Source organism: Phaenicophaeus curvirostris, chromosome 5 (genome assembly GCF_032191515.1).
Source record: "Phaenicophaeus curvirostris isolate KB17595 chromosome 5, BPBGC_Pcur_1.0, whole genome shotgun sequence".
In the NCBI taxonomy this organism is placed as follows: domain Eukaryota; kingdom Metazoa; phylum Chordata; class Aves; order Cuculiformes; family Cuculidae; genus Phaenicophaeus; species Phaenicophaeus curvirostris.
In genome coordinates this window covers 36,614,976-36,639,957 of record NC_091396.1, presented here as the reverse complement: position 1 = coordinate 36,639,957, position 24,982 = coordinate 36,614,976, and the positions used below count along the sequence as shown (strand labels likewise).

Here is a 24,982-nt window from a genome sequence, read left to right as displayed (position 1 = left end):
TCTTAGAGTGAAGTTTTATTGACTCTGGAGTGAAATTTTACTGACTGTTTTAAATATATGTAATTTGGAAGATACTGAACAGTCTTATACTTCCCTCCTTAAACCAACTAAAGTATTATCCTCCAAATTAAGCACTTTAGGTGTTCAGTCACTTTCACTAGAGAAAAAGAAAAGTGCAGTCTGCACTACATCATGTCTGTTTTGTCCTAATATATGCAAGAGAAAGTGGGCCAAATATGGGCAAATACATTTGTTTTCTGTAGGTGCATCAAAGGTCAAAACAGTTAGGAGAAAGCTGTTTAAGCTTAAGGATAGTGATAGCACACAAAAAATGTCTCTACCCATTGATAAAATCAGACTAAGAAATTAAGAGGTTTGGACAGGAAAGTAATACATTTTCAAACTAGTTTTCTAAACAGATTAGTGAAAACAAAAAGCTATCTTGCAATGAACTTCAGTCAATGTATGTAAAGTAGAATGGTTGAGGTTTGTGCCAAGTTATAAATACATTATAAAGTACCCATTTTAACAGTGCTTTCCATATTTTTTAATTCATAAAAGCCAGTCATTCAGAAAATATGCAACTTTGTCTTTAGTCACCTCAATATCTTGCTAAATTTAGTTTGTCCTGTAATAAAAGTAGTGTTACAATAGTCATGTTGATTTTGCACATATGGAATCAACTCCTACACTGAAAATAAGCTGTACAATCTGTTTGGTTTACAAAAAAAAATAAAAATAAAAAATACCCCCAAACAAATATCTTGTATTCCTTTTAAACATTGTATTGAAGTTAATTCTAAAAAGAAAGCATTTGCCCTTATGGAATTTAGGTAAATCCTATGATTAAAAGCAGTCACACTTTGCTCTGAAAAGGGCAAATTATTCCTGTTTATCCTATAATTTTCTTTTAATCAATTTAATAAATTTATATTTAAAATTTGGGGGAGAAGGGGTGAGGGGGAGGGACATGGGCAAACCTTATTTCTTTTAATATAGATTGTCCAGAACACAAAAATTATGGATTAGAAAGTATGGATGGTGCACAAAGTTGGTTGTAAAGTTACTTAAGTATCACTATGTTTGGCGTGTCAATTTAGCCAACATTAATTTAGCATAGGGCATCCCATCATGAGCATATTCTCTCTCACCTATACATATGTATTTTCATGTATATGTAAACATACATATAACTACGCCCTTTTTTAAGTTACTACAGCAATACATAAATCATCAGGTTAGCTCTACCTCTGAGCTTATTCCCCAAGAATCTTTTCACATATAATGTATAAACAATTTTAAGTTCAAAGATAGGACAGTGAAGTGCAAAATAAATATCGGCTTAAAGTTGTCTGGCTGAAAATGTTTAATGTGTTATGATGCTCCAGTCCATTTTTTGAGTGGGTTTGTCTATTTTCCACTTTTTCAGTTGTTCTAATAGTTAGATCAACCTTCTTTAGGTCTGAAAGTGGATAGCATTGTTCATGGGAAACAAACTACTAATAATAATCTCTTTTTTGGTGTCTTTTAAGATTTCCTGTATGCTTAGCCGTTAAAGTACAGCCATTAAAGCAGACTTCTCAGAAGATATGTGCATGCCTGAGTGTATTAAGAAAGATAAGCAAGTACTAAAAATCTGAAAAGCTTCATAGAGTGCAGTGGAGATTAATTCATTTATGCCAAAACATTCCTTGTTCTTATCAGATATCAAAATGACCTGTTTCTTTGATTTCTTACACTATTCTTTCTTCTGTTTAAAAATAAACATTGTCACTCCAGAAAACTTATTTAAGATTTTTTTTTGTTGGCTGTTGGGAGTGGGTTTGGACAGAGAACAAAGTTTTCATGATTTTCAACATTTCTGTTACAAAAGTCAAAGTGAAATGTCTGCTTCAGTTCAGCTGAGAATATATCAATTATTTGGGTGAACTTGAAATGTTTTTTTACATGTAATTTTTAATAAAGAAACAACTGCAGTCCTGCAGTGCACTTTATTTAGTGTGGGTGGCTGTTGTAGCTCCAGAGGATCATATCTCCTCCTACGTCTTTTTATAGTACATCATTAGATTTGAGAGAGTCTAACCACGTTCCAATACATTAAAAGAAAAGAGAGGGGAGGAATGCCATTTAATGCTGGAATATGTTTCAACAAACCAAAATAAAAACTCTCCATTTTTCATCTGATGTCAAACTGAATGTTAAGTTTCCAGATTTTGCTCAGCCAAGTACTGTTACGGTGCATGTATACAGTACTGTCTGTATAGTTGGAAATAACAACGGGAAAAGTAACTTCCTTGGACCAAGCCGAACTCTGAGAGCATTCCAGTTACAGCAGGGTTTTATTAGAAGAAGTACTGTTTGCTAGAGACCACCAAGTCATTGATAACAGTAACAATGAAGTGGCATCTAATGTCCATCCCTTACTTCTTAATCAGAAAGACCAATAATACTTTGATGTGATTCGCAACTGGCGATTGCATTTTTTTTTTTACACTGAAAGCAGGAGGGTTTTTTCTTGCTTTTATGGAATTTCTGGGAGTGCAGTACAAAGAAACATTCACTACCAACTGCTAGATCCAGAACTGACAAGTCATGCATCACAAATATAATTCACGATCAAGTATTACTTAGTAATTCTATATCATTTTGTTTGCATCTCATCTTGTTTCTTGTATTGATGTCAAATTGTAATATAAAAGACAAATGGAGTTGCTGATCAATGACTACGATATATGCTTATATAGTCAAAATGGCATAAGAACAGAGGATCCATTAAGTACGGATCATAATGTATGCCAGAAATTAAAATGCACAACTGTGAGATGCTTTAGTGTCATGAGATATTTCAGTGCATCTGTTTACCTTTCATTCACGTAAGGGAATCATGAATGAAATGGGATTTTTCAAAACAAGGTTAAAAATCAGAAGTAATAAACAAGATTATACATCAAGAGAGGGGTAATTTTTTTGTTTACTAATGTTTTTTTCTTCATTTTGGACTACTGCAAAAATTTCCTTGGTATGCTGACCACCTTGCTTTTTCTTATTGCATCCTGTGAACTATCAGTTTGCTGTCTTTACTTTAATGTGCAGAGCATTATTTATGAGCTACATTTTCTTCAGTTGTATTTGGAAGTCCCTGTCATGCAGTCCAATGGCTTCAATTCTTGATTGAATGGTCAATATTTCTTTATTTGTGTTTTAGTGAGGTAATCAAAACCATTTTGCCTCCCACATGTTTTGCAAAAAGTCCAAATAGATGAACAGTTCCATGTAATACATATGTGTGTGTATGCACAACATCCTTAACATTAGGCACTTTTTTTTGAGGTACAATTTATTGTAATGGGTTTATATCAAACCTGTAAAAACAAGGAATTCTGAATTATTGGCCAATGCTTAGTACAGTCAGTGAATTATTATATCTAGGCACAAAGTGGTAAGTAAAGATTTTGAGTCTGATTTCTGAATTTCCTCGTAGTTGTGGGTTTGTCAGACCTTTAACAATATACTAAAGCAGAGGGTTAGAGGGCTGCGGTTTAATATGGACTAATGCACATGGCAGGGCTTTTACATTAGTGCTATTTCTTTCAATGCATTATAGTGGAATTGTATTTTAAAAACAGGCAAACTATTGATGCTTTTATTGGATGGAATAATTTATTATAGGACTATTTTAGTCTGTTGACATTTCATCATCAAATAGCAGTAAATATAATACACATTTCCCATAAGACTGTTCTTAGGAGCCAAATATTTACCCTTCACTTATTATAAAGGTAGAGTTGTAATAATTAGTCTTTGGGCAAGACAGAAAAAAATATATTTAAAGCTTATCTTTTTAACATAAAGTAATAAGTCAGAAATATTCCAAAACAAGTTTGTTTACTTCTTCCAATTAATACTTTAAAAATTGGCTTTTAATTATGCAGTTCATAGATTGTTTTCCTTTTTAGCCATTGAAAAAGCTAAGCTAGCAAGCTGAAATAGTTATTGCAAATTAAGAGCTTTGTATTTAAACCCACCTTTCTGACAGTACACTAAAGTTATTGAATTTGTTTTTCTTGTTTTATGGAAAAATCCTAAGAATAGAAAATATTTCACTTAGCCCTATATAGAAAGTCAGTAAAGGTAGCTGCTTGCTCCTTATGTAACTTAATCTTAGACTACTTATATTTCTAAAACTTCTAAAACTGGCTTCTTTGTCATCAGCCTTCATTGCAAGTTTGTTGGCAAGTGCCAGTTAGTGCTGAATGCAGACTGTGGCTCAATTTTGTCCTTTTCTAACATTATGCTTTTGGGATTCTTATTTTAATTGTTCTCCAGACATTGCACACCACACTTTTGCTTCACATATCTTTTTACATTTTTGTCTTCACAAAGACTAAATCCACTGTGACAGTTTATCTTATAAACTTTTTTTCATCTCTCATCTTATTTTTTAAATATTCCAAAAACGTGTTATATGTTTATGTATATACATGTTATATGTTATATCTATGCATAGATAGGAGTAGTTCTTTGCTTTCACTTTGAATCTAATTTCTGTGGTTCATTCTTACAGTAAATATCTTCATTTTCTAAGTGACAGGACAGCAAAGACAAAGGGGTTGAGTTTTTTTGGAATCATAGAATCATAGAATAACCAGATTGGAAGAGACCCAACGGATCATCGAGTCCAACCATTCCTATCAAACACTAAACCATGCCCCTTAGCACCTTGTCCACCCGTGCCTTAAACACCTCCAGGGAAGGTGACTCAACCACCTCCCTGGGCAGCCTGTTCCAGTGCCCAATGACCCTTTCTGTGAAGAATTTTTTCCTAATGTCCAGCCTAAACCTCCCCTGGCGGAGCTTGAGGCCATTCCCTCTTGTCCTGTCCCCTGTCACTTGGGAGAAGAGGCCAGCACCCTCCTCTCTACAACCTCCTTTCAGGTAGTTGTAGAGAGCAATGAGGTCTCCCCTCAGCCTCCTCTTCTCCAGGCTAAACAACCCCAGCTCTCTCAGCCGTTCCTCGTAAGGCCTGTTCTCCAGCCCCTTCACCAGCTTTGTTGGTCTTCTCTGGACTCGCTCCAGAGCCTCAACATCCTTCTTGTGGTGAGGGGCCCAGAACTGAACACAGTATTCGAGGAGCGGTCTCACCAGTCTTACCAGGGAATAGTCGCCCTCTTTTTTACTTATTCAGTTGGTAGGTGGCTGTAAAGAAAATTACCGCTGTATGTGTCTGTAATTCAGTTTTAGACATGCTGAAGCATAAATTCACTAGCTATACAAGCACAAAGTTAAGAACTGTAATAAAATGTGTGCATAAAATGGGGGGGTTGCTGCAACATTCGATGCAGTTGCTATTGCTTTGTTCATTTTTACAGTGAAGTTAAGCTCTATTTGTAAGCAAAAATATTCAGCCTTATTTAGCCATTTTTACTGTGGGGAAGTTTGTTGGAGGTGGCTGGCATTATATTATGCTCTACGAGTAGGCAGTCCACCTGCCACACTGGCAGGAAGTTATTTTACAGGTAAAAAATCTCCACTGAGAATTTTTAGATTTAGAATTAGATTTGCTCTGTGCTTTATGACCTGCAGTATCCACATTGAGTCCACTTCTCCAGGTGGGTCAGGAGATAGTCACTTGATCCTGAGAACATTTTATAAGCTATGTAAATTAAATCTAGAACTGTTGAACCGTGAGGTTTGGTGCTTTTTCACATTTCTTTCAACATATCTTTGATTGTTAGCTTTGTTCTAGGATTGAGGATTAGGCAAGAGTAACCTGGATAACACTGAAACAGAGAAGCTTGAGGTTATGTGTATGTGTTGTAAAAACAAAAAGAGAAATTAGCAAAGTTGTATATACTTGTTCAATTAGAAAAATTTCCTTGTCTTTATTCATCTTCCAGACCTAGAGAACCTTTGCCATTTGAAGATGTTACCTTTGATAAAAAACAGACAGTCCATTATTATGTATGGGAAGTAAATTACTAAGCTGTGTCTGTGGGTAAATGAACAATGGTTCAGATTGATATTTCTGATTTGTAAAGGAGATTCCTTTTACTCCTACCTTTTTAAAAGCTCTTCCTGGATTCTGAATAACTTTCTGGTATTTTATTTTATAAACATATGTTGTCTTATGTAGCATTTGTCTTTGTTCCTCAGGTAGGGGAAAAATGTTTGGGTCTGTGTTTTGTATTACTGGTTTCATGTATTGCATATAGAAATGTGTAAGATTTTGTCACTGTATCTAGTCCCCAGCTGTCATAAACACTGTTTTGTAAACTGTTTGTTAAGCTTACCGAGTGGGATTTTAAAATTATTTGAAGTGTTTTGGTCCCAATGCCCTCTGGAAGTTTCCTCTAGACAAAGAGCATTGATCTCCCTGATGTGTTGTTGAAGGACAATTACACCTCTTCTCAGCCTTTTCTCTCCTAGGCTGGAAATGCCAAGCGTCAATTTTTTTCTGTGAGCAGCTGTTCATTTTCCTGGACATTACAGTAGCCTTGCTCTATATCTGGCTGTTACATCTCTTTTTTGAATGACCTGCCTATAGTTGAGGGCTAAGCAGGTCTTTAAGGGAATACAGTATTTCTAGGTTTTTACTGAAGACCTCTCTCCAAGTGCTTCATAGGATTATTTTGCCCTTTCTTTAGCTGCATCACATTATGTCCCTTTACTGATCAAGTGTTATACGTATCTATTCATTCTTCTACTGGAAAAGCAAAGGGAAATATTTCTTTACTGCAGGCTGTATATCTATGTGTAAGTTTGAAAAGAACTGTAACAATATTTTGGGCATGTTACAATTTAATTGCAGATCAAGTATGAAAGTCAGAGTACTTATCTGTGGGGAAAAGTGGATGACTTAAACACTGGCTAAAAAGTGTTTGTTTTAGTTTCTGGATGTTTTAGTTTCTGGGTCTTTACTATTTAAGACAACAAAGATTGGTCATGGCTGCCAGACACTGATACCTACAAGTCAAAAGCTTTCCTTTCCTGGCACCACATCTGCTCTCTTGCTAGATTTTGTTTATTATGTATTTATACAGTAGCAATCCAAATATAGTATCTGGTTTGGGTTTGTTTTGTTTTCTAAAAAGTTAGTTTCTCTAACATAAATATTAGACAGTCTCCAAACTCCTGCAGTGTATAAGCAAGGTATTGTGCAAGTGCACAATTGTCCTTAAATGCCCATGGAAAAAGTTTACACATTATCAGGTTTTATCCATTGTGTTTTATAGTCATAGGACAGGCCTTTGTGCAAAGTAAGCCTATGTAAAAGCAACCAGATTATTTTACCCACAATGATGATGTTGCTGCCTATGTTACCTCACAGCGTGTCACAAGCCATCATTATATGCTACTCAGTTACATTTCATTTATTCCAGAACCTCATCAAGTCACTTGAGTATAAGTACATAACAAAATTAAAAAATCACTCAGTACCACAAAGCTCTTTAAAGTCAGATTTCCATAAATTTGCACAGCAATAAATATTGGCAGTGTTAAGCAAATGAGAGCAAATAAGTACATTAAAGTGGAAACATTACTTAAGCAAACAGAAGCTGTTCTATACTGTTCTATGCCATTTCTATTATTTTATGTGTGGTCTGACTTGATTTTTTTTTAATTAAAGAATGGTTCAAAAAATGCCTGTAGGTAATCAAGAAATTATAAATTAATTTTTAATTCTTATTTTTGCTGGTTCAGCTGGAATTATAGCTCTCTTAATTTACCAGGTTTCTGCTGTTGCCATAGTGAAATCAGGTAGAGCAGGCAAAGCTGTACTCTCTCTTCTCTTTGAACTTAACTAAAAATAATGCTTAATCTATTGGTATGGCTTTAGAAATAGCTTTTAAAAGTGTTAATGTGGATTTAGCAGTTGTGGAGAGAGACAGATATTCCAGACTCCGAGTGGAAGTCCTATTTACCCTCAGCAAAAATACAATACCTATATGAGCAGTGCAGGTTCTTCTTTACCAGTTAATCCTACTGCTTTAGGCCTAGGGAGGCTTGAGGAAAAGAAATTTATACCTGTGTCCATTTATATGTCTTGCTGTCGGATACTTCTGAGCAGGGAAGAAGTATGGGAAGGCTGGGGTTTTGACTGGGGAGCTGTTTTTTGTAACCAGGACAGAACACACCACACTATTTCAAGTGACGATCAGTCAGTTTGCATCTCAGTAGCCTGATAGAAATAACTATCATTGGAGGAATTCCACATAGGGAAGACTTAGTGCTGAAAATCTCTGAACCCCATTGCCAATTCATCTTATTTGTCAGGAAGATGGTACCAGCCTTGCTGTGAGTGTATTTGTACGGGCATGTAGTACTATATAATATATAAGGAGTACAAGTCTGTTGTGCACGGGCCTACCTCTAGTAAATTCAGTTACTTAAAGCTGTGTGTAAAAGTTATCCCAAGTGTAGAAATACTAATCTGTAAAAATCATGGTGTCACAAAGGTGCAGTTAGAGATTTTCAAGCCTTTGGTAAGAGTCAGGGGTTGGTGTGGACAGACCCTAGAAGTAGTAAATTGTTCAGATTGCCTAAATGTTCACTGTTTATTTAATTTAATGCTGTACAATTGTTCTCTCTTCTCACTTTTTTGTTGACTTTGCTTTTCTCTTTTTTCCTTTTCGTTTGGGTTTGGTTCTGTTCTTTTTTTTTTTTGTGCCTTCCAGCTAACAATGGTCTAGCTTAACCAGACAAAGAGGCTCCTCTCTTTTGCAAGTTGTAAACTGAGGGCACTAACAGGAAAAATATCATAAGTACCTTTTGTTGTCTGTATTGGGCTCCCATTACTCAGTTCAAGTTGAAGGTGTCATTTCCATCTTCAGCATATTCGGTAATCTGTGCCCAGATTGGAGCAGAAACTTTAGGTCATCACCTCTCTTTCAACTCCCTAGTTGCTGTTCATGACAAGTGAATTTCTGTGAGAGACATTTTTCTTGAGAGGTTCCTGTAAGAGTACAGCAACCATGGAATTCAGGAACCATTTTTAACCTCTGTCATTCATTACATTTTGAATGTATGGAATGCTTTGGCATTGAATCACAAAGTAAGAGAGAACACCAAAAAGTAAGTGCTTTAAATAAGGAACAAATATTCCTTGCAATTTTTGACTCACAGGAAGAGGGAAAGACAACTGCTCATGACAGGTACTAATGCACTTAATGCGCTTATTCTGAGCTTTTAGGCAGTGTAAGAACCAAAAAACAAGGTAGCAGTGCTCAGGTGGAAGTTCGGCAGGTATTCAGCTCTTCTTCTTCTTGCTTTTCTTTTCTATTAGTTTTGATTTTGTCTTAAAGGGAGGAGGCACTGAGCAGGACTAGCAGCTCAATAGCTCATATTTTTTCTGTTTTGTTTGAAACAGACTGCTAATGCTATCTTTGCTGTCCTTAGAAGACTAACAATGAGCAATGTTCCTTTACAAAATACACTGCATATAAAACAAAAAGGATTAAGAGAAACAAGATGAAAAGATTGTTCAATACGATGTTTTCAATGCTTAATGAATTTTTTCTTATTTTGTTCTTTTATTAAAAGGTTAAAAATATTTAACAGTGATGATTACCAGACACCAAACCTGCAATAACTGAGAAAAACCTTTGTGTCACACATAATGTTAATATTGCAACATTTTACTGGATTTTATTCATCTTAACCTGATGATAACATTAGACTTCCATTTTCAATACAGCAGTTTTTGCAGTGTCTTCCAATTGAACAGTACAGGCATGTATATTACACTGACCTTTGGGAAAAAAACCCTATACTCATTCTCAGTTTGTTTTAAATTTATTTAAAAGGATTCTTCTGTATTTAACATAGAGGCTTTGTGGCTACTGGGTTAATAACCTTCATACCATCTGTGGAAACAACTAACATATGAATGCCATATACAGAAGAAGTGACACAAGATCAATGTAGCAATTGCATGGCTAAGATTTGGAAAAAAAAAAAAACCACAGGAATACAGAGTCCAACTTGCCTTCCACTATTTTCAACATATTCTTATAATTATGTGAGGGAACATATTCATACTAATGTGATTTTGTTGTGTTGCAGACTTCTGGCTCAATTCTCATCAGACATAGATGATAATATGTGACTGGCTATCTGACTGATCTGATATTGCTTTTAAACCTTCACAAGCAACAGCATTTTCCTCTGATTCTTCCTCTCCCTCCTTCTAGGTTCACTTACATGGCAACATCTTACTCTTGAACAGAATTCCATACCTTAGCAGTGAGTCCGGAAAGATTCAGGGCATAGTAAGCAAAAGAAGTTGAAATGAAATTGTTTATAGTGTTGGTTTATACTAAGACAGAACAAATAACTTGTAAATAAATCTAAAGAGCATTATGAATTTTTCAGAAGGTACATGCAGTAGAGCCCTCTGTGTATGTGTAAATAGTGAAGGAGACAGAAGGCAAAAAGAGGAAATATTTCTTTGCACATCCCCAGTTATTCTTTGATCTAATAATGAATATAACAATTCTACAAATTGCCTTGGTGGTTTCCTAAAGTCTCTGGATGAGTCTCTACCTTTCACTATGTGAAATGTTTTTACACTCTTCTGAAAGACGGGATATTTTGCAGGTGATACACGTTGCTACATAAGACTTTCACATCTCAGGGTAGACTCCTTTCCCAAGTAACAACTGAAAACAAAGTTATTTTCAAATATGAAGTGAGGCAGGGTTAACTCAGATTGTGCAAACACTGGGTACCTTTATCAACTGGGAGACAAGCCAAAGAGCCTAAGGCATGAGAAGTGAATGCCAAGCACAATTAAAGTTTGCCAGCAAAGGTGCCATCAATATTCTAGATCAGAGGAGGTGTTTGCCTTCCTTCTAGTTTGGCATCATGTACCACAGCAATGGACAGCAGAGATAGTACTTTCTTTTTCATTTGTTCCCTACTTAATACAGATAGGTGACTTACACTTTGAGAGGCAGTAAATTTAAGTATAGCATCACACATAAACTGTTTCTGCCTGTTGGTTATGCAGAACAGTGTGTTTGGCAGTTAACTGCTAAGCAACACTGTGTAAAGATACTCAGTGTGATTTACTATCCTATCTTGGACTAATTCTCTGATCTGGGAAGTTGGAAGCACAAATGAACTGTCGTCAATTTGTTATTTCATCTGTTACATTGGGGTTTTTTATTGTAAATTTGTATATAAGGATTTGGAGATGCAGAATTGTCTAATAATTCATTCAAAATGTCTTGAGATAGCTTTAGTACTGGCTCCAAGATTTATACTCAGCAAATGCTAAACACAGGTATACAGTGCATTTATTTATCAATATTTTTACTATCAAAATTTGCTGAACAACTTTTCCAATTAGCTCCATTCTATTTTACCAAAATTATTAAACAAAAATCAATTGCTGTGAGAGCAGTTCTGCCTCCTCTGTTAAATGCACTTTTGGCATATCCTATCACTCCAGCAAGCACTGTCACCAGATAAACAGCTGCACAGAAAGAAAGGATTGCTGCAAACTAGGAGGCACTCACAGGTTATTCAGATATCATCTTGCACTGGCCTTAGGATGGCTTGTTACTTCCAGCCCTAAAAATAAACAACTATTAATCACCTAATGGCAACATGAGTTGACCAGCACTTATGGCTGCCTGGACTTCAATCTAACTGTACTCAAAAGCTTTTGTCATGTTATCTGTCACCTGGGATAAGTGGTAGTTTGCAGCCAAGCATTCCTTTGGGAGGACTGCTGTGAGTTTAACATAATGTTTGAAATAACCTCAGTAACTCCTCTCAACATGGATCCACAGCTTCAGATGTGCAGAATCAAACAATGGCAACCTTGCATCAAAAGTCTCTGGAGACAGAATTAATGGTATAATATTTTCTCAGGGAAACTGAGTAATAAACAAGTACCTCAGGAAGCACCATTCTTTGCCTGGGTTTAATCAGAAAATGTTGAGTGTTGCTTCTAATGACAATATATAGAATTATTCTGTAATGTGAACAACTGCCTTTTCAAAACCAGCAACATACTTGCAGTGTCTTAACTGGTAAATACATGTACCACAACTTAAATAGAAGTAGCATAACTTTAGTAAACTCATCATCAAATTGCATGTTGCAGGAAAGAAGAGTGTTGCTGCTTTGAATAGGAACACATTAATGCATTTTTAGACGTACAGTAAAACAAATTATTAAAAAAAAGGTAGATGCAACAGCCAATACTTTCATCAAAGGATTTTGTAAAACTTCTGAAAAAGAAGATGTAGAATGCTATCTTATATTATGCCTTTCAGATTTTTTTTCATAGAATCATAGAATAACCCGGTTGGAAGAGACCCACCGGATCATCGAATCCAACCATTCCTATCAAACACTAAACCATGCCCCTTAGCACCTCGTCCACCCGTGCCTTAAACACCTCCAGGGAAGGTGAATGAACCACCTCCCTGGGCAGCCTGTTCCAGTGCCCAGTGACCCTTTCTGTGAAGAATTTTTTCCTAATGTCCAGCCTAAATCTCCCCTGGCAGAGCTTGAGGCCATTCCCTCTTGTCCTATCCCCTGTCACTTGGGAGAAGAATTTTGGTTGAGCTTCTTTTGCTTAGTTATCCCTATCATGCAGGGTGCCTGAAATCCCTTTGCCTTGTATTGAGGTGGTTAAGTGATGCAAGATCCTTGTGTTTCAGGGAAACTTGGACCTATCTCCAAATTACCAACTAAGGTACCCAAACAGTCTATTATCTCTTTTAGGTCAATACTGGAACTGACTTCCCAGGTGGCTTAAATGTTTTCCAAAATGCATAACCAAGTGATCTCCACTAAAGCCAGTGGCAACTTTGGCTATAATTTCCATGAAACAATCCAGTATAAGGATTGTATAAGGATTAGCAATTTCTTTTCTAAAATACTGGTGTGAGTAGCATGATCAATTTTCAGTACATCTACCCAATCCTGCAGTGCAGGCATAAGAGGCAAATATAGTCTCTATTACAGCACAAAACCTTGCAGTCTGATGTGCAAAGCATCTACCTGATTTTGAAGATGCTGAGACTGAAAAAAACCTGTTGTAGACACAGTCACTCTGAGAGATAAGCATCTGGAATGCTATTAAAAAAACAACAAAATAATATGCTTCAATAAAAGTTAGGACAACAAATCTTAAAAATTCAAAGTTCACTCAAAGCTCTCTTGTCTTAATGACAAGCTGCCTTGAGCCAGTATGTGTTTTCTTTCTCACTCACTGCATCAGTCTTCACTTAGAAAGCTTTGATCCTTGTAAATCAGTGTAACCTTAATGTTATTTAATCATAGCTTTTAAAAGTTAATTTCCATGAGAACTATATTTTTAAAAACCCCTAACTTGTCATTGAGGATTATAAAAATCCTTTATTTGCCTGGAGAACAGTACTCAGATCTGAATGAATAAGTGTAAGTGAATAATGTGTTTCGACAGTTTGTTTATTAAAAATGTATTTTGCAGTTAAAAGTTATATTGTACTTACAATATTTAATGACAGTGACTTGTACAGTTTTTGGTGCATTCTATTAATATGCATTTTTAAACTATACAATGCAAAATTCTGAAATATTTTAAATGGTCTTGAATCTGCATAAATATGACTTGATTTGTTTTTATTCCTCCAAATGCCAAAAGCAATTAGATCATATTATAAGCCTGATGAAACGGTGCTATTTGATTGATGCCTTAACAGTCTCATTGCAGAGATAAAATACAGCTAGTGTTAAAAAAATAGCTCGGTAAGATTTAATCATATCCAAGAGGTGTGGCTGTAGAGACATAGGCCTTAGAGTAATTTCCATCCCCCATTTTTTCACCTGACAACCCTAACTTCCACATCAACTGAATATTACATTAATTTCTGACATTCATGGAAATGCCAGCCTTTCTCAGCCCAAAAGAAATTCCCACTCTTGAATCAAAACCTCCTGGAAACTGGGGTCTCATAGGATATTAATAGGCTTAAATTTTTTTCCTTGTCTCCAGTAAAAATAAGACTTCCCCAACTACTGTGGTAACATCAAAGCTTAAAGCAGATTAGGTTTTACTTGCTTAATTTTACCTTAAGAAGCATAAATGGGATGCCTGGATTCTTGAGACATAATATGCTGCTAACTTCTCCATGTAAGGCTTGATATAGTGCCTGCTAGTGCCATGGGAACATTTCCTATTATCTTGAAAAGTATGTGATCAGAACTTGTTAAACTTTTTCTTGAGCCACATTTGCAAGTAAATGTATTTTTGCAGAGTTATTACTGCAGTAAGACAATATTAAGTAGCTTAAGAGAACTGATCCCAAAAATATTGTGTATGTAACTCAAAAATATTGAGTTACAGGTCAAGGATCAGATTTTTAGAGCAAAAAATATCATTCAGTTATTTGCTTTTACCAAGTACTGGATTTTTCTTTTTTTCTTTCTTTCTTTCTGCCAGATTCGGTGAAGTCAAAGAAATGGTGCTGTGAAATGCCTTGAATGCATCTTTTGCTTAAATCTGTGTGTGTGTGTGTGTGTGTGTGTGTGTGTGTGTCACTGCATCACAAAAGTTGTGTGGAGAATTTAAAAAGTGACAGGGTTAATAAAACCCCACAGTTTTCCTCAAATTGCATTCAGAGTTTTTTCAATGCAAAAGTACCTTTATTTGATTTTAAAACTCTATATAAATGAAGAGTAGCAGAAATACCTTGTTATAAACTATTTGGAACTAGGCTTGTGGTAACTGTTTAAATGGAAAATTTCTTGCTAATCAAAGTCAGTTTCTGAGCAGCAGCTATTAAATGTTTGCCAAGATATATAATGCTGTGTCATCAGCAGTAGTAAACTGGTCTAGACGTAAGGAAGTTGGCTGACTTATGCCAATGACCTTACTTGAAAATGTGGTCTGTAGTTGCTGCCTACTAGCCTAGCTCTGCCAATATCTAAATTCCTTCCACTGACACAAATGGGACTTCTACAAGTACACTAAAATAAGTTTCTGAGTCTTTAAACAGTAAACTTTTTTGCTATTATAGAGGTGCTTAATTATTAGATCTTTGGGGTTTAAGAGTACTAGAAATAAAACCAGTTTACTCACAACTGTGATTCTCAGAAACAATGTTAATAAATTGACTTAGTCTGTAACAATTTTTTTGTGATTTTTTTGTAATTCCCTTTTCCCTGGAAATAAGTAGTGATGTACAAGTGGTAATGGTTGATATTTAAAAAAGAAAAACAAGGAAACAAAGCCAGCTTTTTAGTTGGCACTGTTGATGATCTGACATTATAAAGCGAAGGACCAGAAAGCAGTCCTTCAAACACATGTTCAAATGTGACCTTCATAATTAAAATTACCTACCAGGTAGACAGTTATGATTTTGTATGAGAGAAATACTCATCTAAATCTGTTTGATAAAATATTTGCTTAAATATATGCATATTAGAAATAATCATTCGTATGCCAGCACTTCATTATAAGAGTCTCTTGGAATTAAAATTATTTACATGCTGAGATGCATACAACCTATCTATAACAAACAGACTAAGAATAAATAAAGTGAACATTTACTTTAAAGCAACTGCAAGATGTTTTACATTTCTGCTCAGTATTGAGCAGTGTATTGAAAATGCATTTTTCATAAAACCACATACAAGGATTTTTTCACTCACAACAGCCACGTGTCTAGGCAAATCCTTAGAAGCTAGTATGGACCCCACACAGACATTCCAGAAGAAAAGACATTGCTAGAAAGTAGTTTCCCTTGAAGTGAAGTTGAATATGTGTGACCCTACTAGGCCACTTTGATAAATAAATAAAAGTCTTTTTTCTTTTCTAGCACAGAACTGGTTCAACTGGAGGGCAAGTTAAATCCAAATTCACATATTACTCAGTTTTTTGCTTTGCCTTTTATTTCTTAAGTCATCCCTTGGCTTATGTAATTGAATTAGTGCAAAGCTGACTTTACAGTAGTATGATCAGACATAAGTTTTATCTAAAGCCCTCTTGAGGCCTTAATGTTTAATTATACCCAACCTATATTTTACTGTGTCAAACATCTAGATCAAATCTTTCGGCTGGTTTTTTAAAAAAAGAATGTCTGCTGCCTTTAGTACTTAGACAAAATTTAGTCTACTATATCAAGCCTAAATTAGGCCTAAACTAATCTGTAGGCTTTAGTAATCCTGCTCGATTTTTGCCATGCCATGAGGTCATAAGCCTGTCTGCCTCCTTTTTGGCACTTCTGGCTCTCTGACCCTGCACTCACGAGTAGCTGCATTGGGTTTAACTGCCTTGTAGTCACAACTTCTAATATCAAAACAAGACAATGACTAAACCAGGATTTATGTAATGATAACTACATATTTATTGGTTGATTTTTAAGTAAACTAATGCAACTTGTGTGGACAATTTTCACTTGCTGTGTTTATTATAGTCTGAAGAAAGTGTTCCTTTGTATTTCCTATTTATTATGGTTTTTACTGCATGGAATTAACCAAACCTTAGTTAGTTGGATTTCTTGTCAGTTTTAAAAAGAAATTCCAGGTAAAACTAAAGTTTTAAATCAATAGTTTCACTGGAGTAGATAAAACTACAGTTTTGTGTAACTTTTGCCCACCTTCCTTCACACCTAAGATTTTCAGAAACTAAAGACAGGAGAGGAAAAATACAAGTTAAGCACATTTTAGGGATTTATACCATTTTTCTGAGCTAGAACAAAATCTATAGGAGTCCATAGTATGTAACATTCTACGGCTGATCTTCATTTTCATCTTAAACTTTCTCCAGTTTGTCTTTTGTATGAAATAGAATAACCTGGCCTATACTGCATGCCATATCTAGAACCATTTGATACATTAAAACTTTTGTTCTCTCAGACATACTAAATGAGTCCCTTTTCTATAGCAATACTAAGTAAGCATTCTCTCATTTTAATTTAGTCTTCTGTGTAAACCAGGGTTAGTCACTAACTTATTGAATATTATGACTGATGCAGACATAAAAATGTAGCTTTAGTTTCTAATTCACAACATTGGGTTTTGTTCTTCATGGTGCCATATCTGCGCTTTGGAAGGAGTAGAATTAAAGACAATAGATCTTACTTCTAGGTTATGCTTCCCTACCTCATCTCCTTACACAAAAAGGTTAAGTGTCTTTTCAAATTAAGGCAGCAGTAATTAACCAGTGGCATTGTTTGTGATTTGCCAGCTCTGGGTGTTAATGAGAGAGAAATTAGCACTTAGCAGCAGGAGTTCCTGATAGTCAGTGGCAAATGCTTAATGTGCCAAGAAGTTAATTTTGGTCTTAAGTACTGCACTTAAGTGTTTTTAAACAAAAGTATGGTATGTTTTTTATGTGATCCTACATATGGGTTCTGTGATATCGAGCTGTAATAGAAGTAATGACATAATATAGCGGAAAAAAGCGCAACCTAGGCAGCACAGGGCAAATGGTTTTGCCATAATAACACAATCAGAAGCAGGATTGATGGATGTTTTCATGCTAAAGATGTACTTTGAGATGTAATTAACAGTATGCAGATGTTCTTGTACATAAATTTTATCATCAAATCTTGCATTTCTGAACATTATTTTTTAAGCACAAAATATTCCTGAAAGATTGTGCTTGAGCTGTGAAGATCTGCTAGAGAGACATAGATTAACCTGTTAAGGAGTTTTGAAATATTAATTCTATTAAAAATTACGATTTCAAAGAATAAGTTAACAAATTACTTAAGCATGGTACCCCATGCATTATATGGTGGACAGGGGATTCAGACTGACACACAGAGCGAAATGAGCCCTTCAAAACTTGGATTGAGCAGCTGCTTATTAGCATCCAGATTTTACCTGGCACGTACGCTCAAAATCAGTAAGTATTTGTGTACATTTCATAGCTTCTGCCTTGCATAAAGAAATGTAAGAATTGCATTAGAAATGTAAGCCCTGCTCCCTGCCTTCTGAGGTTTTTTTACTTTTTAAACAACTCTGGTTAGTACACAAGTACATCACCACCCAATTATCCCTTTTTTTTTTTTTTTTTTCTTTTTTTTTTGTGGGGTTGGTGGGTGAATAGATATTTGTGAAATAACAAAAGTAGGCCCATCTTGCATCAGCAAATTACTGCCTCTCTCCAAAGTGAGCATCAGTCCTTGGCTGCACTTGCCATTTGCTTCTTCCTGTGGCTAGGCTAGCTGGCCTTGGTTGAATAGTGAGGTCACGTACATCTTGGTCCCACATGAACTTAAGCAAAGGAAGGTGGAGAGAAGTCCTTAGAGACTGTAGAGGCTGAAGCTCCTGGCCAGCCAGAGAAAACTAGGCATAGGGTGTTGGCAGCATCGTCCTTCCATATGAGCCACAGTTTAGTCTGTGCTTTATTCAATGCTAAACAGGTATGAATACATTCGCTAGCATAGCTAGATTTGTCAGAGTTTTAACCTTTCCAGTTTCAAACATCACCTTTCATTTGTAAAAAGCACTTTTTACCAGAGTTGTTTCAGCTGTGCTGAGGGATAATTTGCTTTGCCACTAAACTGTGGCCACTTCTAGGATGAAGAGTAGTAGCCATAAACTGAAATGTTGCAATGCTATGCAGCATTTTGGGACAAAACACTACCGTATCTAATTGAAACTGCAGGAGGAAGCCACGGGGGTTTCTTCTTCCTTTGATGCCTGTTCCATTACGGGAACATATCAAATAGAGTTTTCCCTCCAGTGTTGGGAAGAAACTACCCTAATGAAGCTAGTATGGCACTACCCATACTTTTGAGTGCTTGTATTGTCTGCTAAGTGGACATTTAGGTTATTGTGCACCCCCCAACACATTTTTGTTATAATTAAACATAAACAAAAATCGGCTACCGTATTGCTTGAGTCCTGAGCATAGCTCCGCATATGAACCATTACATGACATTCTATTGAACTTTTTCTTGTGCAGACAGTATCTAACAGCTCATCCTGCACTGTTGTTTTTGGCAAGTTCACTACAGCATATAATAAATCAAGGAAAGAAAAAGCTTTTTGGCCTAATGTTGTACAGACTGCTGTAATGTTAGACTACAGAAAGCAGTTCTGTTTTTAGACATCCTTTTACTAACCCAACATTCATAATTTATGATTTCGCTGTAAAATTCTTGCAGCACTACACCAAAAGTAGTGCTGCCCTTTAATTAAGTGCTCTCAGTAGGAAAAATGTGAAACTGATGTGCAAAACATATCGCAGTACACAGTGATTGATAGTGATTACTTCTTTATGAACCCAGCCTGAAGGTCTGAACTTCCTGATGGGTAAAATAGTCCATGGGGCTACTTCCTGAGACTGCCTAGTGGGGATCAGTCAGAGTTAGCAATATCTGAGGAATTCCCGAGGCACATTTCAGAGACATTACAGCAGAAACTTTCTGTTTCTTTCTGAATTGTGCTTTTTGTTAATAATTACCTGACTAATAGTCCATTGTAGAGATTAGATTTTAAGGATTTGTTATCTTCATGGCATTATAATTTGCAGGAACTGAGACTTGTATTTTTAATACTTGCACATCCAAATCTGAAAAAGCAGAGTACATGGCAAGAGAGACTTCTGTGTGTATCAAAGTTACTAAATGTTATTTAAGGTACAGGTGGGTTTTTACTGATACGTACAGAGTATTCAAAGGTATAAACAAAACTCCAATGTAGATTGTTTGAGTCTCTAAATAGCATTTTCATTCATGGAATCAGGTATAAATGACATATATTAATCAATTCAACATTGGTTAAAATTTGAAAATTAAATGGAGGTCAAATACTTTCTGCGGTTTTGCAATTAAATTAACAGATTTACTTGTGTTGGAATCACAGAGGTGGGGCATTAAAGTTCAGCTAGCACGCTCACACGGGTTTGTTTTCCTTTTTGCTGGATAGATTTGGCCCTGGATTAGTCATCTACTGGTATGGATTTATTGACGAGCTGGACTGCAATCGTGAACGCGGTATCCTACTAAAAGACTGCTTTCCTACCGACATTGTGACTCTGAGGCACAGCATGGCTCAACGCTGATGTTGGGAGGAAGAGGTAAATCCAGAAGCAATTTTACTTTCCTGCAGTGTAAACTAATGGCAACATCTGCCCTGAACTTCAGCTGAACTCCTGCTGCCTGCCCTTGTGCTACTGCCTCTTTACACAAACATATCAAGAGTTTCTGTTTTGCTTCAGACCTCTGTTGTGATCAGCCAAAAAAGACATACACAACTCACTCATTATCAGCATTTCTGTCTCTGTCAAACAGCTAGTTTCTCATAATCTTTCTTCCTTCCGGATGGCTTTTTCAACCATTCCAAAGACAAAAATGCTTAGTCTGAAAGGTGCAACTTTCTTATCCTTCTTATCCCTATTACAGAGTCATCTTTAAAAATAAGCAGCTTTTTTATGGTTTCACATACAAGTTTATTCAGTGCTAGTGAGCTGACTGAAACACCTATGCTGATGTGGAAAATTGGTGAAGATCACTATTCTGAGGCTTCAAGCAATTCAATGTACAGCTCATAAAACCCAAGTGGTAAAACAAGATCATGTAATTTCTGGCTGTTACAGTAAATAGCTGGATCCTGGAAGAATAATTGGCATAAATGTTCTGTCACTGACTGCTGAAATCAAGAATGGACTCTCAAGTTAACAATTAAAAAACAATTTGAGTTAGGGGATTTTTAGCAGCACGGAAGTGAAGAGCAAGGATTTTTTTATGTGCATGTGCCTGTGAAGTTTGGCGTTAGTTTGGGGGGGAGGTGGTTATAAGTGGTTTAATGACTCCAAAATAACTTCGTCTTTTCCTCCCCACTCCCTTAGGGAATCCATATGTAGGAATTTTTTTCTTAACTGACTTGAAGGAAGGAATCTGTCTTGACCTCTGTAGATACTGTAACACGCAATTCTCTGGCGTACTGAAGTCCAAAAGAACAACGTGCAGGCGATCTTTATGTGGGCTACTTCTGAAGAAGATTACCATCCTGGCGTTCAAGAAGGGAAGTAAAAAAAAAAAGATAAAACAGTTCTTCATACTGGATCAGTTCCACAAGACAAATAAAGTACACACAGGGGCATAAGTTTCCTGTGTACTTATATAAACTTTTAAGATCAATGTTTTTCTGTGGTTGGAACCACTGAGAACAGATGTAAATTGAGGTGAGTGTTAGCTCTCCTTGAAGTTTTGAGGAGTTCAATCTCATTCTATTTCCATCCTCATTGCCAATCAAGGGGCAGTATGGGGCCTTAGGTTTGTGCCCTCAGATGTTTCTTAATGATAGCAGTTTACTGGACTTGGCATTCTTTAATACTCTTTTCTTTGCTAACTGGCATTTAGGAAAATATTTTTAAAGTCAATGACAGTTTTACATGTATGCTCAGTGTGTTCAGATTTTTCAGACAAGTTAAGCAGAGATACAGATTCTTTTGTAGAATCAAAGGTGTGATAACAGTTTTCCTAAAGCACAAGATGATAACCTCTTCCATAAGTAAAGGGTCTTTAAAGCATTATGGTGCATATTCATCATCTTTTTACAGTCACGCTGATACTTTGTGTGCCTGTATGATTTCAAAAATCACATGCAGGCTTTTTACAGTCTTGCCTTAAGCCAAAAGAAAGTGTATTAATCCTATTCCATTTTTTTCAGCTATAGTTTTCAGATGCATATGCAGTCTTTTCATTTTGAATTTTTAGTTCTCACTTTAACAATTCTTGGTAACTTTCAGACAGGGTTCATCTTTTTGAGTATTTAGTTTTCAGGAAAAAAGATATCTTCGGTCTTCATAGTCCTCTGTCCCTTACTGCAGAGATTAGTTAGTATAGCTCCACTATAGTGCGTCGTTGTTGCATAGAGAGTATCTTCATGGGTTTGAATGTGTTATAGTTGAAGGATTTATTAAAAAAAATATTCAAACACCTGTAACTCATTTATAGTCAACTATTTAAGGAATTGTGCTTAGCTTATTTTACCTGACCAGCTTTAAGGATCTGCCCGTAAAGATACACTTCGCAATTTGCAAAGTGTACCTGCCCAATGCTACAGAGAAGCTGCATTTAGGGTGTTGCTGCCCCTGGGACTTCTATCTGTGGATTAGTTTAGTGGACTGTGTAAAATCAAGAAGAGAATAAAAAAGAAAAAATATAAAAAAGAAAAGAAATATAAAAAATACAAAAAATATAAAAAATATTAAAAAATATAAGAAATATAAAAAATATAGAAAAGAAATAACTGAACATTGTTGTAGTAGAAAATTCATAAGTAATGATCATCTGAGTGAAATGGGTTTTAAGGGCAAACAGAATTTGTTTGAGCTCATGCTTATACTTTCTGTTGTATGAAATCATTTAAATCAGCTTTTACATGATGCACTAATGCTGCTTTTTCTTTTGAATAAATTAAATTTATCTCCACAGATGCTGGAAATTCTGGTCAACCTCCATCAAAGCTTTGCTTTATTTGTTTTTACATTAAACAAATTTATGTGAGGACACACAGATAAATCATGTTGGGCTTGTGTTTGTTTATTTATTCCTCTACCTAATGCTGTGACTGAACAGGTTGGGAAGTAGTACAGCTGTCTTTAATCAAAGCTGTGACTTCATCTTTATATATTGTCTGCTTTAAGAATCTTTTTATTAGAGTAGGGATGACATAAGCCACAAAAGTGTACATTCTATACTGATTTACTTAGATACAATCGAACAAGCTTTGCCACCACAAAAAATATCCCGTGTCAGTGTTTTAAATGCTGAAAGCACAGCACTAAAAAAATTAAGACTACTTTGTTATTCCTACTTGTATAATGAAAAAACCTTCATATTTGTTTTGTCTCTGTTTATTGGATGCAAACATCAACTTTAATATTAAAGAGGAAAGATTACTGTTTGTTTGTGGACTGTTTGTTGGTTTTGTTTTCTTAAACTATGCTGTAATCATTAGAACCTTAACATTAAAGCCAAATCAAGTTTTATGGAGTATTCTGTAAAGTGTGCTAATGAATTATGCCAAGCCAGAAAACAGAAGTGTACATAAAACTGAATGATGGTCTCACTGTCATATATAGACTTGCCAAGCATCTGCTCTTATAACCACTATCATAAGGCCTGTTCTGAGTTTTAGGAATTTATTTAATAGTGTTGAACAGGGAAGTAAAACTTCTTGTATAGGAGGAACAGCAGTGACGGGTCACACTTTAGTATAAAAAAAGAAAACGTGTTTTTTCCATTCCCATGTTCTGAGGACTCATTATTAATGTGAGCTAAATATTTTTTCCCTTAAACCAGCTCAGGGCAGAATGATCTAAGGCTGAAGAAAAAGGTCCAAATGTCTTACTGTGCTTACCTCATTACTGCTTTATCATGTTAATAGTACTGATTGTTCATGAACAATTTTCATCCTATTTTGTTACATCTGCTCATTCAGAAAGTAATTTCTTCCTATTGCTTGCTTTTGGATTCCTCCACCATATACACTACTACAGAAGACCATCTCCTTTTATATCCTCCCCTTTTGATTTTCCATCTTTTTTAACCATTTCTTATTTATTTATTCTCTATCCTCCCATTTGCTCGTGTCCTCTTTGAAAAATCTATCCTGTGTTTTCCACTGCCTGCTTCTGTTTCTGATACTACATCTGAAGAATTCTTTTTCCAGTTCACATCTCAAGCAATGGTTTGGGGTTTTTTTCTCATCTCAAGCAATTTTACTCTTGCTCTCATTTAAATGGCAGCTTTAGGTGCCAAGCAGACTGTCAGCAAATTTCCACACTGACTTGCAGCAGAGAAACATTGTGTTGTTTTTCTCAGTTCTCTTTGTTTGAAATATAGGTTCTGCAGGCTGTGAACGTTGACAGAGAAGAACTTTAGTGCAGTACAATCACTCCTGTACCGAGAGTAGAGTTGTACAAAGGAGTAGGTTAAGAGTATATCTGTGCTGCTAGGAAACAGGCATAGACAATATTAGGAATTTGGCTGTTAGAGTGGTCGCTTTCATTAATGAGAAATTGCTTTCCATGAGTTCCTGCCTAGCTCATGCAACCCTTCTGCAAGAAGGTCTGTTGAAGTTTAGCTTTCCTCCTGTGCCAAAATCTACTGGCTCAGAAGGGAAAAGGTGCCTAGCTCATCATTTTCAAACCACAAACACTTGTATGTCCTACAGGTTGTTCCTGTTTACTAGAGTTGATTACAACTCCTCAAGGGTCAACAAAACGTACACGCAATTGAACTCAATTTTTCCTTATACTTCAGCTGACAAAAGTCTTGCTATTTGGGTGATAGCTGCTGATAGGATCTTCTGCAATTAGATGGAGAATACTGAGTGATAACAGTTGTTAGAAACATGCTTTTGTTGTTTCAAGGATATGATTATAACTATGTTAAGACAAATGCTGCTAAAGTATTAATTTAATATTATGATTTTTTTTTTTTTTGCAGGCAGCCTTCTGTCATGTTATTCTAAGCCACAAAGGGCCATTTTTTATGGATTTGCAGGTTATTTGGAAATAAACATTTTATTACCTTGACAAAAGAAGAAACCTCAAGGGCTTGCTCTTTACAGTGGTGTGATAGGAACCCAAAGTGTGCCTGCTGAAAAATGAACTAACTAACAATGGGATCTTGGCAGTGACTTCACCATTTATAGAGAAACCGTCTATCTAGTATGATCTGTATAAAATAGGCCTCACTTAGGTTAGGGAAAGGTCACAAGTTACACAAAGTTTGGATAGTCTAAATGTGGTACTCAAAACTAACTCTCTTGGGTATAGTAAATATTATTTGAACCTGTATTATTAAGAACATGCCAGAATTCAAAAGATTAAATAAGGAAGATGTAATTATGAGCTAAATAATAAACAGAGCAGTTTTAGTTCCCTTTATGTTTTTCACTTTCCTGCTATTGTTTCATATATGGCTGTTATACAAAGAGCAGCTTAGGTCAGCTACTATAAATTATGGATTTCGTACAATAGTAATCTACAAAAATTATTTCAAAGCTGGATCAA

At 35.7% G+C, this 24,982-nt stretch overlaps 1 protein-coding gene across 1 annotated transcript in view; it reads left to right on the top strand.

The window, feature by feature from the left end:
• Positions 1 to 22,955, top strand: part of CDIN1 (CDAN1 interacting nuclease 1) — a 127,191-nt gene extending 104,236 nt beyond the window's left edge. The window contains exons 11-12 of the mRNA XM_069858343.1: positions 19,882 to 20,032; positions 20,804 to 22,955. Coding sequence (XP_069714444.1) covers positions 19,882 to 20,017 — 136 coding nt within the window. The 3' untranslated portion in view covers positions 20,018 to 20,032; positions 20,804 to 22,955. The remainder of the gene's footprint in view (positions 1 to 19,881; positions 20,033 to 20,803) is intronic.
• The last annotated feature ends 2,027 nt before the right edge of the window (positions 22,956 to 24,982 follow it).